This window comes from Vulpes vulpes, chromosome 13 (assembly GCF_048418805.1).
Source record: "Vulpes vulpes isolate BD-2025 chromosome 13, VulVul3, whole genome shotgun sequence".
Lineage (NCBI taxonomy): Eukaryota > Metazoa > Chordata > Mammalia > Carnivora > Canidae > Vulpes > Vulpes vulpes.
Genome location: NC_132792.1, coordinates 32,650,286 through 32,667,212, shown reverse-complemented (window position 1 = coordinate 32,667,212; position 16,927 = coordinate 32,650,286). Strand labels below are relative to the sequence as shown.

Genomic DNA, 16,927 nt, shown 5'->3' with positions numbered 1-16,927 from the left:
GGACAAGGTTTGGGGAAGAGATTATGAGTTTGACTAGAAATTTGGATTTTAGGATGCTTTTGAGGCATCCTAGTGGAGACATCTTATAGTTGGTTGAGGAGCCTTGTTGGGTACAGCTCTAGATGTAGCAGAGGGGCCTGGGCTGGATATAAAAATTTGGGAGAGTGTTCAGTCTAGCTTGGAATCACCTTGAATATAGATAACATCTTTAAGAGAAAAAGTATGCACATACCTTTTTTTTAATGTTTTAAAGATGTTTAAAAGAATTTCTTTTAGAGAGAGAGACAGACTGACAGACAGCCATGAACAGGAACTGGGGCAAAGAAGAGAAGTGGGCTCCTGGCTGAGGGTGGAGTCCGTCACGGGGTTTGATCCCACAACCCTGAGATCATGACCTGAGCTGAAATCAAGAGTTGGACGCTTAACTGACTGAGCCACCCAGGCGCCCTGTTTACACACATTTATACCCACATATAACAGAGGAACTTAGACCTAGATCTGGGCCTTGAGGAACTCCAGCATTTGATTGGGGTGCCTTTTAATTTTCTCTTTTGCTTAACATATGATTTGTCTGTATTTATGCCTGACTTCCAATATACAAGATGAAATAAAGGGAAATGATTAGGAATAAAAACAGAAGTTATTTGAAGCATTCAGAGGAGGTGGAAATGTCCAGGATTTTGATGAGAAGATAACCAGTGGACACCCAGTTTAGATGGTTTCCATGTAGCTGAGAGAAAAGGGGAAATGTGTTTAGCAAGGTGGATTTCATTTTCTGATCCCAAAGAGTACATATGTCTATTCATCTGCAAAGATAAATTTTAGTTGGAACTGTGCTTAAAGTTTCTTAAATTTCAAGGAGAATTTTTTCTCTAATTAATTAAGCTCTACACCCAATGCAAGGCTTGAACTCAGTGACCCCGAGATCAGGTGTCACATCTCTGCCAACTGAACCAGCCAGGCACCCCTTAAGGAAAAAAAGTTGTGTGGTTTTTTCTTTTTTTTTTTTTTTTAAGATTTTATTTATTTATTCATGAGAGACAGAGGAGAGAGAGAGAGAGAGAGAGGCAGAGACAGGCAGAGGGAGAAGCAGGCTCCATGCAGGGAGCCTGACGTAGGACTCGATCCTGGGTCTCCAGGATCACACCCTGGGCTGAAGGTGGTGCTAAACCACTGAGCACCTGGGCTGCCCAGAAAAAGTTTTTTTCTGTGACTTGTGTCCACAGGATAACAGTGGACATTGTTCAGAAATAGAGAAGGATTTTGCAAAAGACTTACTAATGCTTGTTCTCATGGATGGTTCCTTAATGTTCATCATTTTGTTGATTCCTTCCAGCAGCTCTGTGAAGAGATTTGTAGTATTCCACAGATGAGGAAACTAGTGAGTTAGGATTTTAACTATCATGGACTCCAAAGTTTGTGCTTTTTTTTTTTTTCCTCTGATCTCTAGGTCTCTTTTTAAATTTAAATTTTATCTCCAGGTCTCTTGAATCTATTTTATTTTATTTTATTTTATTTTATTTATTTTATTATTTTATTTTATTTTATTTTTATTTTTATTTTTATTTTATTTTATTTTATTATTTTATTATTATTTTATTTTTTTGCTTTTTTGTTTGGAGGTATCATTGTTCCTTCTGGGAGCTAGGATTGTTTGGGGATGCTGAGTTTTGCTGTTTTAGAAATTGTGATGATCCTGGATGAATAGAAAAGGGAAGGGAAGCTCAGAGCAGGTCCCTTTATCTAGCAGAATTCCTTGGGCATACAGGTTGCTTGGAGCCTGGAAGGAAACAGGACAAAAAGGTTTAAGGTTACATCTCTCCAAATAGGAGAGCTTAGGTGGGTCTGAGTGCAGAACATTTTCTTCTAGCATGACACAATAGAAAGAACATAGCCTTTACAGTCAGACATAGTGAGATTTGAACCCCATTTGCTGCTTGTGTAACCTTGGTAAATTAGTAACCTCTCCAAGTACTGCCTAGCTCATAGGGCTGTCTTTAGAATTAAACGAGGTAGCAGAGGAGTTTTGTATTAACACAGTACCAAAAATAGAGGACACCTCTTCCCCCTCATTGCCAAACAGACCCTAGAGAGGGCTCTAGTTGAAAGATGGAATTAAAGAACTTTCTGTATGTTTCCTAGACATTTCTAAGTTTATTATTTTTTTAATAATCTCTATACCCAGCATGAGGCTTAAACTCAAACCCTGAGATAAAGTTGCATGTTCCACTGAACATAGTATAAACAGAAAGCATCTTTACTAGTATTAAAACAAAAGTTGTGCTCAGAGGATTAGTGTAGTAACAATACTGCTTTATTCTCTGGATATTCCATTTGGAAGCTCATTAAAATTATAATTTTCAGAAATTTGCTAAGTATTGTTTTATCACAAAGGAATTACATTCTTATAAAAATACTTAATTTGAAGTATTTCAAGTATACGGAAAAGCTCAAATATTTCAGATCGACAGACATCCATGTACTTACTACTTAGATTTAATAGGTATTAATATTTTGTCATATTTGTCCCAGAAACTTTTTAAAGAAATCTTAAATATGTATCTAAAGCACTTTTCTCCTATGCATATCTCTGTACTTTCTGTAAAGACGTAATTGAACAAAGTATACCATCGTGTGGGAATTTAAGTTGGTAACTGCTTTGGAGAACAGTTTGACAGTACCCAGCAAAGTTGAAGATGGTTTTCTCATCTCGTGTAACAAACCAACCCAAACTTTAGTGGCTTAAAACAGTGATTTCTTGTTTCTCCTGATTCTGTGGGTTGTCTCAGTGCGTCTTTTGCTTGTTTCACTTGGGCTTGTTGGTGAGGCTGCATTCAGTTGGAATATTGACTATGCTGGAAGTTTCAAGAAACTCAGCTATTTTGCAGTTTATGTTGTTTGTCAGCCCCGGTGTTGCTGACAAGAGGCCATGTGGCCTCTTATTTTCCAGTAGACTAGAGTACATGGCTTCCTTCCATGGTTGTCTGAGGACTATCCAAGAAATAGAAGTGGAAGTTGCAAGGCCTTTGAGGCCTGGGCTCTGAAATCACATAGTACAGCTTCCTTGAGGTTTTTTTTTTTTTAGTCAGAATAAGTCACAAAGCCAGCCCAAATTCAACATTAGGGGAAATAAAATCCACCTTTTGATGGGTGGGGTGGCAGTCATATTGCATAGGAGCATGGAAAGATTTGCCAACATCTATATCATACTCATTTAGCTGTTTTCCTTCTATCTGTCCTTTCACAAAAACAGACATGCACAAATTTGTTCACTGCAGAATTGTTTGTAATAGCAAAAAAGTAAAATGTGACTATCCTTCCAAAGGAAAAATGAATGATAAATTTTAGGTTATTCATAAAATACCATATAGCAATTAAAATGAAGGAACTACACATGTGGATCACCTTGAATAATTCTAAAAACAGGTTGAATGAAAAAATTAAATTGGAAAAGAATACGGATAGAATGATCTTTATATAATAGCTTTAAAATTTAACATTTGAAGTTTCTCAGTCTAGTTATGGCTTTGTTTTTGCTTTTGCTTTTGCTTTCAAGTCAAAGCTTTTCTTTGGATGGCTTTAGAACTTGGTGCTCTGAGTGGCTTCCTTCTATGGATGGCCAGTTAAGCTGTACTATTTTCTGGCCAGACTGAATGCTTTGGGCTTGCCATCACTAACAAGCCTGTGTTTAATTTGTTGACCATTTGCCAGAGTATAGCTCTTTTTTTTTTTTTTTTTGTATTTATGTATTCATGAGAGAGAGAGACAGAGACAGAGAGAGACAGAGACACAGGCAGAGGGAGAAGCAGGCTCATGCAGGGAGCCCAATGTGGGATTCGATCCCAGGACTCCAGGATCATGCCATGGGCCAAAGGCAAGCGCTAAACCGCTGAGCCACCCAGGCATCCTGAGTATAGCTCTTAAGTGCATCTTTATCATTAACTTTGGGAAAATCATTTTAGAGTAGAACTTTTGAGATAGTCATTTAATACTACCATCTATATTTATACCAGTTTAACCTATCTGAATTTCTTATATGTAAATGTTGAGGATAATATGTATCTCATACAGGTGTTGAATGTATAAAACATTTACAACAGTACCTGGTATATAGTAGATGCTCTATAAACAGAAATTGGAAAAAAATAAGTATATAGAATGGCATCTGTGTTCACCTTCAGTTGTATAATAATTGCATAGGATTACTTTCATTACAATTCTAAAAATAGGTTGAGTGAAATTAATAAAAGTCCATTACGACTATAATACTTTACATTTTAAAGGAAATTTAAATTTACAAATCTTTTCACATTCATTATATGATTTTGTTATCAGGACAACTCTGTACGGCAGTCATTTTCTATTTAGGAGACCGTAAACAGTCACTGGTAGTAAGAAAGTTTATGGTGGTTCTAATGAAGACATATTAAAGTGGAAATAATGGTACAGTAATATTTTTGGTGTTTTTATGTTTTTGTGTACTTTACCTACTTAGTTTCTGAACAGATTTGGCTCTGGGCTTTTGTTTTTCTTGTGAGAGGGAGGGAGAAATGGAGGGAGATTGTAGAAGGGGGTTAGTTGTGTCTTAATGGAACTCTTTGGAAAGGGGATCCACAGCCTCTCACTCAGATCCAGTATCACTGCCCCCCAATCATATTTTTATGTGTAAGGCCAATTGGCAAGTTTTTTTTTTTTTTCAAATTTGTAAATGTCTGATGGCAGCTAAATATATGCCAGGGTTTTGAGGAGATTCCTTTATGTCAAATATGGATTAAAGTTAATGACCCACTTGGCTAATAACTTTGTAGGATTTGCTAAGTAAGATGTGACAAATTTATTTGGTGGCTACTGTTCAGTTCCTCCCCAAAGGTAAAAGTTACGTATATTTTTAAATTTCCTATTTTGGTTTTATGTTTTCAAAGTTGGAGATAAATCTATACATTTATGACTTTCCTACTTTTGTGAAATGAAACTTGTTGGTAGCTGGTATTTTTGAGTAGTCTCACTTTGAATAATTCCCATTTTAGGATTTTTCGTAATTTAACAATACTAGATATTTCATGTGTTCGGTCTTTTTTTTTTTTTTTTAATTTATTTATTCATTCATTCAGAGAGAGCGAAAAGAGAGGCAGAGACACAGGCAGAGGGAGAAGCAGGCTCCATGCAGGAAGCCCGACATGGGACTCGATCCCGGGTCTCCAGGATCACACCCCAGGCTGCAGGCGGCGCTAAACCGCTGCGCCACAGGGGCTGCCCATGTGTTCGGTCTTTATCATTTTTTCCCTCATAACATAAAAATAAATCTCCTTTTACCACTTATGTGGATTTACTTCCAGATAAGTAAATTTGACTTTGTTTGGGATCATCTGCCAGTGTTGGATTAGTTTTGAAACAGGTTAATATTTATCACTTATCCTGTGACTCTGAAATACTTTAGAAACAAATGGTATTAAAGATATTTTTTGTTTGTTTTGTTTTACCTTTCAGAGTCACTCTTGATTTTGGAAGAAATACTTGGTAACAAATATGACTGAGTTCTGGCTTATATCTGCTCCTGGGGAGAAAACATGTCAGCAAACTTGGGAGAAATTGCACGCGGCAACTTCGAAGAACAATAATCTTGCTGTTGCTTCAAAGTTTAACATTCCTGACTTAAAGGTAAAACTGCATGGTGCAGAATAGCATATGAATTTATCATGAAGAGGACAGTTGTGTCTGCTTACCTTTTGGGAGAAATGAGTTATCTGGGTTCCTTCAAAAAAGCTTACTTCTAGGGACGCCTGGGTGGCTCAGCGGTTGAGCACCTGCCTTGGGCCCAGGGCATGATCCTGGAGTCCCAGGATCGAGTCCCACATCGGGCTCCCTTCATGGAGCTTGCTTCTCTCTCTGCCCCCCCCCCCCCCCTCTCTCTCTGTGTGTCTCTCATGAATATATAAATAAAAATCTTTAAAAAAAAAAAAAAAGGCTCATTCCTAGCCATTGGCATAATTGAAAATTTATCTTGTTCTTTCTAGTCTTCAGATTTTAAATAATGGGGAAATTGGGATTTTAAAAGTAAACTACCAAAATGAGATAACATTCTTTAAACCTTTGTGCTTTTCTAAATTATAATTTAAACTGTAATGCGAAATCTTATGAAAATATTTGATATATTACATTCATGAATACAATCTTCAGAAATGAACAATCGTAGTTATACCTATTCTTTTTTTTTTTTAATATTTTATTTATTTATTTATTCACAGAGAGAGAGAGAGAGAGAGAGAGAGGCAGAGACACAGGCGGAGGGAGAGAGAAGCAGAGACACAGGTCTCCAGGATCACGCCCTGGGCCACAGGCAGCACTAAACTGCTGCGCCACTGGGGCTGCCCAGTAATACCTATTCTTAAATATCACAGTGAACCTAGTTTTTTGCTTTAGTTATGTATGTATGTATGTATTTATTTATTTAATTTTTTTTTTTTTTTTTTTAGTTTTTTGCTTTTAAATTCATATAATGTTCAGTAATGTTGTCAGTGTTTTTACCATTGTACCTCTTTAATCATACTTGGCACATCTCGCTTAAGTTATTTCATGTAGTTAACTTATTTAACATTTATTGAAGATCTGTAACCCAGCAGCTTCAAAGGGAAGCAAGCTATCAGTAATTTTATAGAATGGAAAAAATCATGATATTTTTATTTTACTGGTTAACATAGTATTCATTTAAGAAATACTTAAAATTGCTGGTTCTTAATATTTTTGTAGCTACGAATTCCTTTGAGACACTGATAGTCATGGACCCTTAGTTAAGAGCTGCTGTTGTAAACCATGACTTTAAATGATCCACCCGTCACTGGGCAGTTCCTGCAGAGGCATAGGCCTGCCATTATGGAATCTGCACGTCTTAAATAGTGTTGTACCCATGAATTAGAGGATTCGCTTGTACATGTAAATAGCTCTGAAATGTCTGTGCTAGCCACACTTGCACATTATGAAGTAAAATACAGAAAAACTTAAGATTTGTGGGCCCTTCAAGATGTTGTATCACCTTGTAAAAAAAAGGGGGGGTGGAATGAAACCTACGTAGTAAAATGCTGTATTTCCTTCATAGGTTGGCACACTGGATGTCTTGGTTGGCTTGTCCGATGAACTGGCTAAACTGGATGCATTTGTAGAAGGGTAATGTACTTATATGCATAGACTAGAGCTAAATGAGAGTCACTTATCCAGCTACTTGGACATTGGATTTATTACCCATATGTATACTCTGCTTATTGGAATGGTTTTAGAAAATAATCTTTTTTTTCTTCGTAAATCTTTATGAAGGTACAATTTATATAAAATAAAATATACCTGAAGTAGAAAATGGTGACTATCTTTTAAATATTTTTTATTGAGATATAATTTACATACCATGCAGGGACGCCTGGGTGGCTCAGCAGTGGAACAGTCTGCCTTTGGCTCAGGGTGTGATCCCATTCAGGGGATCAAGTCCCACATTGGGCTCCCTGTAGGGAGCCTACTTCTCCCTCTTCCTATGTCTCTGCCTCTCTCTGTCTCTCATGAATAAATAAAATCTTTTAAAAAAAGAAAAATTTACATACCATGCAGTTCACCTATTTCAAGTGTACGGTGTGCACACTTGAAGTATACAGTAATTTTTAGTATGTCACAGAGTTGTGCAGCCATTGCCATAATCAGTTACAGTACATTTTCATCTCTGTCCCATTACCACCATTACAAACTCCTATTCCTTGTCCCCCTTACTCCCCACCCACTAATCTATTTTCTTACATATCTATAAGATTTCCTTATTCTGGATGTTCCATTTAAATGAAATTTTACATATGTGGTCTCTTGTGACTGGCTTCTTTTCCTTGGCATAATATTTCAAGATTTATCCATGTTGTAGCATGTATTGATATTATTTCAACCAAAGAATATTCCATTATACAAATATACTGTATTTTATTAATCTGTTTATCAGTTGGTGGACATTTAGGTTATTTATTTCCACTTTTTGGCTAATAATAATGCTGGCATGAATATTTGTGTACAAGTTTTTGTATGTTCCTATGTTTTCATTTCTCTGGATATGTACCTAGGAGTGGAGTTACTGGGTCATACAGTAGCTCTATTTTTAACAGTTTGAGGAACTGCCAAACTGTTCTTCAGGGTGGCTGCACCATTTTATAGTCCCACTAGCAGTGTATAGAGGTTCTAATTTCTCCACATTGTTGACAAATTTGTTACTATTCATCTTTTTTATTATAGCCATCCCAGGGGATATGAAGTATTTTATTGCATTTTTCAGTTTGCATTTCCCTAATGACTAGTGATGTGTTGAGCATCTTTTCATACATTTACACTTGCCATTTATGTTTCTTCTTTTGAGAAATGTCTTTTGGATCCTTTGCCCATTTTTTCATTGTCTTGTCTTTTTATTATTGTAAGAGTTCTTTATATATTCTAGAGACAAGTCACTTAATCAGATATGATTTGCACATATTTTCTTTCATTCTGTAGGTTGTCTTCACTTTCTTGATACTGTCCTTTGAGGCACAATTTTTTTTTAAGATTTACTTATTTATTTTAGAGAGCATGTATCTAAGCAGGGGGAGGGGCAGATGGAGTGGGAGAGAATCTCAAGCAGACTCCCCACTGAGCACAGACTCCCCACTGAGCACTGCAGGGCTTGATTTCAGACCCTGAGATCATGACCTGAGCTGAAATCAAGAATCAGCTTGATTAACTGATTGAGCCACCCAGGTGCCTCCCCCCATTTATTTTATTTTTTTTTGAGTAATCTCTACACCCAGTGTGGGGCTTGAACTCACGACCCAGAGATCAAGAGTCACATGCTTCACCGACTAAGCCAGCTAGGTGCCCCTGAATCATAACATTTTTAATTTTAATATCCAGTGTTATTTTTTGTTGCTTGTGTTTTTAATATCATGTTTAAGAAACCATTACCTAATTTAAGGTGACAGTTTTATAGCTATATTTTCTTTCATGAGTTTGAGTTTTAGCTTTTACATTAGGTCTTACATCTTTTTTTTTTTTTTTAAGATTTTATTAATTTTTTTTAGAGAGTGAGTGAATGTAGGCAAGGGAAAGGTAGAGGGAAAGAGAATCTCAAGCAGACTCCATGCTGAGTAGGAAGACCGATGCAGGGCTCAATCCTATAAACCTGAGATCATCTGAGCTGAAATCAATAGTCAGACATTTAACTGACTGAGCCACTCAGGTTTTCCAGATCTTACATCCTTTTTGAGTTTTGTATATGATGTGAGGTAGGAGTCCCAAATTCATTTTTTTGTGTGAGCACCATTTGTTGAAAAGACTATTTTTTCTCCATTGAATTGTCCTGGCATCCTTGCTGAAAACCATCTGAACATGAATGTGGGACCTTATTTCTGGACTCTCAAGTTTTATTTTATATTTCCTTATTTCTGTCTTTATGCCAGTACCACATTGTCTTGATTATTGTAGCTTTGTAGTAAGTTTTGAAATTAGAATGTTTTTCGTTTTCAAGGTTGTCTTGGCTATTCTTATTCCTTTCATTTTCATATGAATTTCAGTATTATCGTGTCAAATTTCTGCAAAGAATTCAGCTCAAATTTTTATGGGGATTGTGTTGAATTTGTGGGTCAATTTGGGGAGTATTGCCATCCTAGCAATTTTAAGTCTTTGATTTATGAACATAAAATGTTATGCCATTGCCATTTATTGAAGATAGTGATGCTCTTGTGTTTAAAATTCAATTATAGTAAAAAAACGTTTTTCTAAACTAGTTTTAGTCAGGACACCTGGGTGGCTCAGTGGTTGAGTGTCTGCCTTTGGCTCTGGTCATGATCCCAGGTTCCCGGAATTGAGTCCCACATCAGGCTGCATGCGGGGAGCCTGCTTCTCTTTGCCTGTGTCTCTGCCTCATAACTTTGCTATGTTTGTCTCTCTCTCTCTCTCTCTCTGTGTGTGTGTGTGTGTGTGTGTGTGTCTCACACGAATAAATAAATACAATCTTTAAAACAAAACAAAAAAACACTAGAGTTAGTCACTTCTGAAATTTACTTGCTCTGTATTTTAGCTGAAGATGGATAGGGGATCCTTGATCACTTTTTGCATTTTGATTAATTGGCAGAACCAGTCTTCAATCCTTTGACTCTTGGAATACAGAGCTTTTAAATACTTAGGGTTTGGGTAAATAGGTACGATTTTGTAAAATTCAGAATTTTGGAGAATCTTAGAAATATATATTTGATTGAAGCTTTAAGGGAACTTTTGAAGTCTTTGTGGAAGAGTTTCCCATGTATGGTATTAGGCTTTTCTTTATTGATGGAACTGCCATAATGCAGTGTCTGTGAGCAATAGAGGCTGATGTTGCAGAGAGACCTTTTAACAGAGCAGCATGTGGTAAGTAAATAGACCTAAACATGTACTGATGGTCTTTAATTTTGGAGGCAAAAAATCCGGTTAGGAAACAGGTTTACAGTAGACTAAGGCACTTGGCAATAAGAATGAGTAAAAGGATGATAGAAAAAGTAACAGAGTACTTTACAGGTAGTAATTCCATACATTCATTATAGGGCAAATGTGAAAATAACTATTGATGATATTCTCAGAGTACTAATAGATGATATCAATCATCACTTGGTTTCCTGATAACACATTTTTAGTTGAGAAAATGTTTGAGGAAACTCTTTGTAGTTGCCATCCCTGAGGTGATTATCTTCCCTACAGTCCCATCCCGTCATTACAGGTTCAGGTCGTGACATCCAGAGACATGAAGAAGGGAGGTCCCTGAGAATCTAATTATTTGGATCCTTTTTAACCACCTTGATGACTCTATAGGTCTTTCTTTAAATTGTCATTGGAATGTCCTGAATATAGTGTAAGATTTGCTCACAATTTTTAGGGAGGGGTCTGGAAAATATTTAGGATAAGTGTAGTTCATTTGGTTGTGGAATTAAAAGTTACCTGTGCAGTTTGTCCCCTTCTTGTTTTTTGTCAGTTTTCCTGAAACATACGAGGAATTTATAAATTTTGTAGTTGTTAGACCTTGGGAGAATTGACAGATGGTGGCTTAATGATTTAAAGTTCCAGTTTTAAAGTCTGAACATTGTCATATGTGAAGTAAATGACAGTACTTATCAAGTAATCATCAGAGCAGTTTTTAAGGTGACCATGTGTACTTTGACATAGATACTCTTAGATGCACAGGGAGATTGGGAAAGTTCTGAATTACAAACTAAGTTTATAAATTCGACACTAGGCAGTTCTACACTGAACTATTTCTATGGCAAACATATGAGCATTTTTGCATGTTCATAGCAAATGGTTCTGTTCACAAGATGCTTGTGAAATTATACAGGAATAATGGCTTATCTCCTTTGAAGGGATAAGTGAATTTTGGAGATAAAGCCAAATATATGTACAAATTCCAAGTTAAATGTGTTAAAGACTTAGCCACTTACATCATTTTTTCTACAGTTCTACTTTATTAGGTTTGAGGTCATTTAGCATAGGATTTTTTCTGGCCCTTATTGGTTCATATTGCAGGAGTTGCTTTTTCTTTTTTCTTTTTTTCTCTAAAGATTGATTAGAGAGAGAGAATGCATGCACATTCGCACACATGCACTCTTTTTCGAATTAGGAACACAAAAGCATCTAAGACCAGCAGATGGAGAGACTCTCACATTCCCCACTGAGTGCAGAGCCAGGAGTGGGGCTCCTCCCACGGACCCATGAGATCATGACCTAAACCAAAACCAAGAGTCCTACGTTCAGCTGACTGAGCCACCCAGGCATCCCTTGGAGAAGTTTCTTAATTTGTCTGCCTGTTTACCCTCCCTGACATTGAGCATATGGTCCTTAGATTAAGTGTCCAAAGCCCTGTTTTGACCTTGTCACACTTCTCTGACTTCAGAGGCAATCTGCAGTATGGCCCCAGGCTACCTTCTCCTAGCCTAACCTCCCCTTCTCAGCATAGCACTCTTGGTAGTCTGGATCCTGCCCTTGCTTTTCTGCCCCTCCCAATTTTGACTTAAAGGGTGCCCTGCAGCAAGAATGTTCTTTCTTCCCATCTGATCATCCTTTCAGAACTATTCCTGTACTTCATTGCCCTGCTCTTGAGTCATGCTTTTTTGATTACAGTAGCTGGAAGTGATCCCTGTTTTCTTTATGCTTCTCTCGCTGTAACTTGGTATTCTCTGCTGACCTTTAACCACAGATTGCTTTGTATTTAGTCATTTGTGTCTTTTGATATCTCTCCCAATTCAATTTTTTTTTTAAAGATTGTATTTATTCATGAAAGAGAAAGAGAGAGAGAGAGAGGCAGAGACACAGGCAGAGGGAGAAGCAGGCTCCATGCAGGGAGCCCGACGTGGGACTTGATCCCCGGTCTCCAGGATCATGCCCTGGGCCAAAGGCAGGCGCTAAACCATTGAGCCACCCAGGGATTCCCACTCTCCCAAATCGGTTTTAAGCAATGTGAAAGTGATTTTTTTTTTCTTCTGCTTCTTCTTCTTCTTTTTTTTTTTTTTTGGTCTTGTATGCTTTTGTGTCCCACTCAAGGCCTAGAAGCAGACATGGAAATGGAGAAAACACCAAAGTCCAGATGCTATGTTTCTAGTTGCAACTCTGCCATTAGCTAGTTTTGTGACTTTTGACTTTTTGTGATTAAGTTACTTACCAACTCTTTATATCTTGGTGTCTTTAACATAAAATGTGAAGGCTTTGAGAAGGTGATATCCAGATGCTTCAGTAGTTATGGCACTGTGGTTTCTCTTTAGCATTGTTCCTTGAACATAGATGTTCAATAAATAGTGAATGAATAAATAATCCAATACCTCATTTTTCATCATTACTGTTGCCTACCAGATCTCTTTTGTTCTAAGTAAAAGCATATAATTGGTGAATGCTAGCTTCCAGCCTCTGTCCTTTGTTCTTGGTCCTCGCAGTCAGATTCATTGACCCATTTTTGTCATATAATGTATGTTTCTCACTAGTTTCCCATTATTTTCTTACCAGACTTAATAAACATTGAATGTAGGTTCTTTAAAACTCTCAAGTTAATCAGTTGAACATATGTAACAAAATCTTGGTCCGTTTTATCCTTAAAGCATTATTCATAGAAATTATGGCCCATTCTATATTATGCAGCTATGTGTAATGGGGACATATATAGTCAAATTCATATGTGTTTGTAATGTGTTCATTGTGTAGCATGGAATTTAGGTCTTTTTTCTGAAAATGGTTGTTGATTTTTTTTCCCCCTCCCAAGGGTGGTTAAGAAGGTGGCTCAATATATGGCTGATGTATTGGAGGATAGTAAAGATAAAGTTCAGGAGAATCTGTTGGCCAATGGAGGTAAGCTAATGTTTCAGGATTTGATATTGACTTATATAAGGTGAATGACTTTGCTACGAAAACGGAATAGTTGTGGAGTGTCTCTTTGCGCCTACATTTTTTATTCTTTTCATTTGAATGTGAAAGGATCTGTGTTTTTTGAAGATTGTTGTAGACTCCTACAAACATCACCTGGTTTTAATAGGTTTATTTTCAGTTTGGATAAGTTGGCAAAGAAAGAACATATTTTTGTCAAATTCTGCTTATTGAAGGGACAGTTGGAGGTAGTTAATCTTTGTATCTCTTTCTCCTACATATGAAGCAAATCATGGGTATGTGCATATTCCATTTTTTAAGTCATCAAAGTAGAAGGAGCATTTTAATATTTATATGTATAAATTTTGAGTAAGGAGAAGAGATCCAGCCAGATTACAAGGTAAAAATGTTTATTAATCCATGTTACTTAATATAGTTCCACATTTTTAAAATCGAGACTCTCCAGCAATGATGAGGTCTTTACTGATTTTCTCAGCAGATTTCAGCGTTAAAATTTATTACTGTGTAGGAAAACTATACACAGTCTATTGCTTCTTAGTAATTAATTTGTTTCCTTATTTCAGTTGACTTGGTTACTTATATAACAAGGTTTCAGTGGGACATGGCTAAATATCCAATCAAGCAGTCCCTGAAAAATATATCTGAAATAATTGCCAAGGTAAGATAAAAAATGACAAAAGTGGGACACATTGATTTATTTATTTCATAAGTATTTGGCTGTGAAGTATTCTTTAGGTTTTGACAAAGTAAATGATATGTGACTAATACAAATAGGAGGTACCCTTCTTAGTACAAATTTTACAAAAAGGAAAGATGTTAAAAAGTGTAACACTTTGCTGTGCACGTTATCCAAGTTGTGTCATTTAAGTGGCTAACTTAAGTATTGCATCAGTGGTGGCTAACTTAAGTATTGCATCAGTGGTCTCTAAGTAAGAAAATAAACTTTAAAATTCTATAATTATTATTTATACAAATTTTAAGGGTAACTGAAGTTATGTAGAACAGGAAATTGGAATCTATTAAAAATTTAGCAGTCATCCAGGTAGGTGACAGTGATTACTTCAGCATGTTTTCTGTACAGTACTGATTCAGACATTAAACTTTATGGGTTCTCTGATGCCTTCTGACATTCAATATTGATCCTCTACCCAGAAAAATTCCTATATTTATGCAAACATGACTTTATGTACAGTTTCAGGGAGTACACAGATCTTGAAGTTCATCCATGAACTTTTAAGAGTTCCTTTTATATTGTAGTCATTGAAATTGAGAGAAAATGTAAAAGTCTTCCTAAAACTACAAACAGGGCAATAGACAAGGCCCTTTTAATCATCAACATTGTCATGACCTGACTAGGATGAAAAAGTATGGTTTAAATTGCCTGGACAGACTTTTTCCTGGCTCCCAATGACTCTATTTGAATAGTGTACTCTATAGTTAAATATGAATGAGTAGATTAATTTAAAAACTGAAATCATCATTATAATTTAATGAAAACAAGTAATTTGATTATACAGAGTGGTATTCTTACTATGACTGAGCCTTATTTTCTTTTGATCCTTATCAAAGATCTAATCATCATCTTCTGATACTGGTATAGATGAGGAAACTGGATCATAGAGGTGAATTGACTTCTCCTGGGGGCACACAGCTAATAATGGTAGAGCCAAGTCTAAACTGGTTTTTCAAATGTTAAATCTGCTGATTTGTATTTTCTCCCTAAATTGTTAGTAGTTTTAGGCCTCATTTTGAAAAATCATCTTCTGTAACATTTATAAATACATTCAACCACAATTTTAATTTGATCGCTAAAATATTTTGTGTAAGAATAGTGTAAAACAAAACTGTGTAGTTTATTACTTTTGGAAATTGATCCTTTAGCCTTATGAATTTAAAGTCTTTTAATCAATAATATCTATACCCAGTGGCCTAGATTCCATTCACATGGTTTAAGAAGTAATATCATAACAGTAATTAAAATATATGTGGACTAAAACATTATCTTTAGTACAAAAATTTCATATGGAAATTACCAAGGTTGTTTTAAAATGAAGTAGGTTATTTTTTAACATGAACTTTTAAAGTTGTGCTTTTAAAATAATAGTTCTTACATCAGCAACTAGTGGTGTTTTTTAAAGTAAATGTTCAGGTACAGCTACTTTATTTGTGTTAGTAGAGGCAGATTTAGGAAAATTTGCCTGTTTTTCCTTTTCGTTTTTAAAGGGAGTGACTCAGATTGACAATGACCTGAAATCTAGAGCATCCGCATATAATAACTTGAAAGGAAATCTTCAGAATTTGGAACGGAAGAATGCGTAAGCATATTAAGTATATGTGAATATTAAGCAGTGGGGGAGCATTCTAGCATGCACTAAATGAGCTATTGTTGGGGTTTAGTTAATTTCAGTTTATGCTGTTTCTGTAATCAAAACGGTGTTTGTTTACTTCATGGAGAAAAGTTTATTAATTTGGGCTAGTCAAAACAGATGTGAGGCTGATTTATTATGCTTGTTTCATAAAACTTGTGAGTTGAGTCCTAGTTTATCCCTTTATACATTTTGAGTTTTTACTGAAAAATTGTCTAAAACTGTTTAAAATCAAATCATAGTTTAATTACATAGCAGTTACCTGCTCCTTAAAATAATTCTATTGAAGAATCCTTTTGTAGTGTAATTTATCTGTTTTTCTGTTTTCCAGGCTTAGCTTTTTTACATGTTAGGTTTTCAAAAATTAAAACATGTTTGTTTTCTTGATCTTCTTGTATGACTACTGCAAGCTTTAAGCATAAACAAGTTATGCATTTGTATTCCAGAGGGAAAGTTGGTGGGATGCCTTCAGTGGTACAAATAACGCAGGTCATTTTCATTATGAAATGTACTGGGAGACCAAATGAAGACTGATTTGGAAGAGTTAATTATTGAGTTAACTAACCAAAATTGCTTAGTATCAGATGATACCCAGGGAGAGGAAGGAAAATCAAAGGTTGTCCTTAGACGATATAATTTTATAATTACGATGAAATAGACTTTAATTGACATATAATGAATAACACTTGCCCAGTCAAGATATTATATATGTAATCAAGAGAAGAGCTGAGTTACACTAATTAAAGCAAACACAAAGGGAGATACTGGAGGCAAATTTTGATAAATGTTGACATTTCTTTGATAATGGGAGTGGGAAATAGCTACATTTTGGTTTCATATGAATAAAAATGTTAGCTAAAATTAATCTGTTTCTCAAGATGTATATATAGTATATACATGTGAATGTAATTAGCCTGCTGTTTCTTTACTTGCATTATGGAGGCATTATCAGCCTGATTATTATTATTTTTTTATTCCTCAGAGGAAGTTTGCTAACTAGAAGTTTAGCGGAAATTGTGAAGAAGGATGATTTTGTTCTTGATTCAGAGTATCTCGTCACATTACTGGTCGTAGTTCCCAAGTATGTCTTTTAATTACAAAAGTTTTTTACTTGTTAAAATATAAGAAAAATATTAGTATCTGATATTGTAATTTGAAGTGTTCCATAGAACTCA

General features: G+C 35.7%; 1 protein-coding gene across 2 annotated transcripts in view; it reads left to right on the top strand.

The window, feature by feature from the left end:
- ATP6V1C1 (ATPase H+ transporting V1 subunit C1) overlaps positions 1 to 16,927 on the top strand; it is a 38,997-nt gene that overhangs the window by 7,987 nt on the left and 14,083 nt on the right. For both annotated transcript variants that reach the window (XM_025994795.2, XM_072734119.1), the window contains exons 2-7: positions 5,488 to 5,658; positions 7,094 to 7,161; positions 13,265 to 13,350; positions 13,950 to 14,044; positions 15,610 to 15,701; positions 16,735 to 16,833. In XM_025994795.2, the coding sequence (XP_025850580.1) occupies positions 5,527 to 5,658; positions 7,094 to 7,161; positions 13,265 to 13,350; positions 13,950 to 14,044; positions 15,610 to 15,701; positions 16,735 to 16,833 (572 nt within the window). In that variant the 5' untranslated portion in view covers positions 5,488 to 5,526. The remainder of the gene's footprint in view (positions 1 to 5,487; positions 5,659 to 7,093; positions 7,162 to 13,264; positions 13,351 to 13,949; positions 14,045 to 15,609; positions 15,702 to 16,734; positions 16,834 to 16,927) is intronic.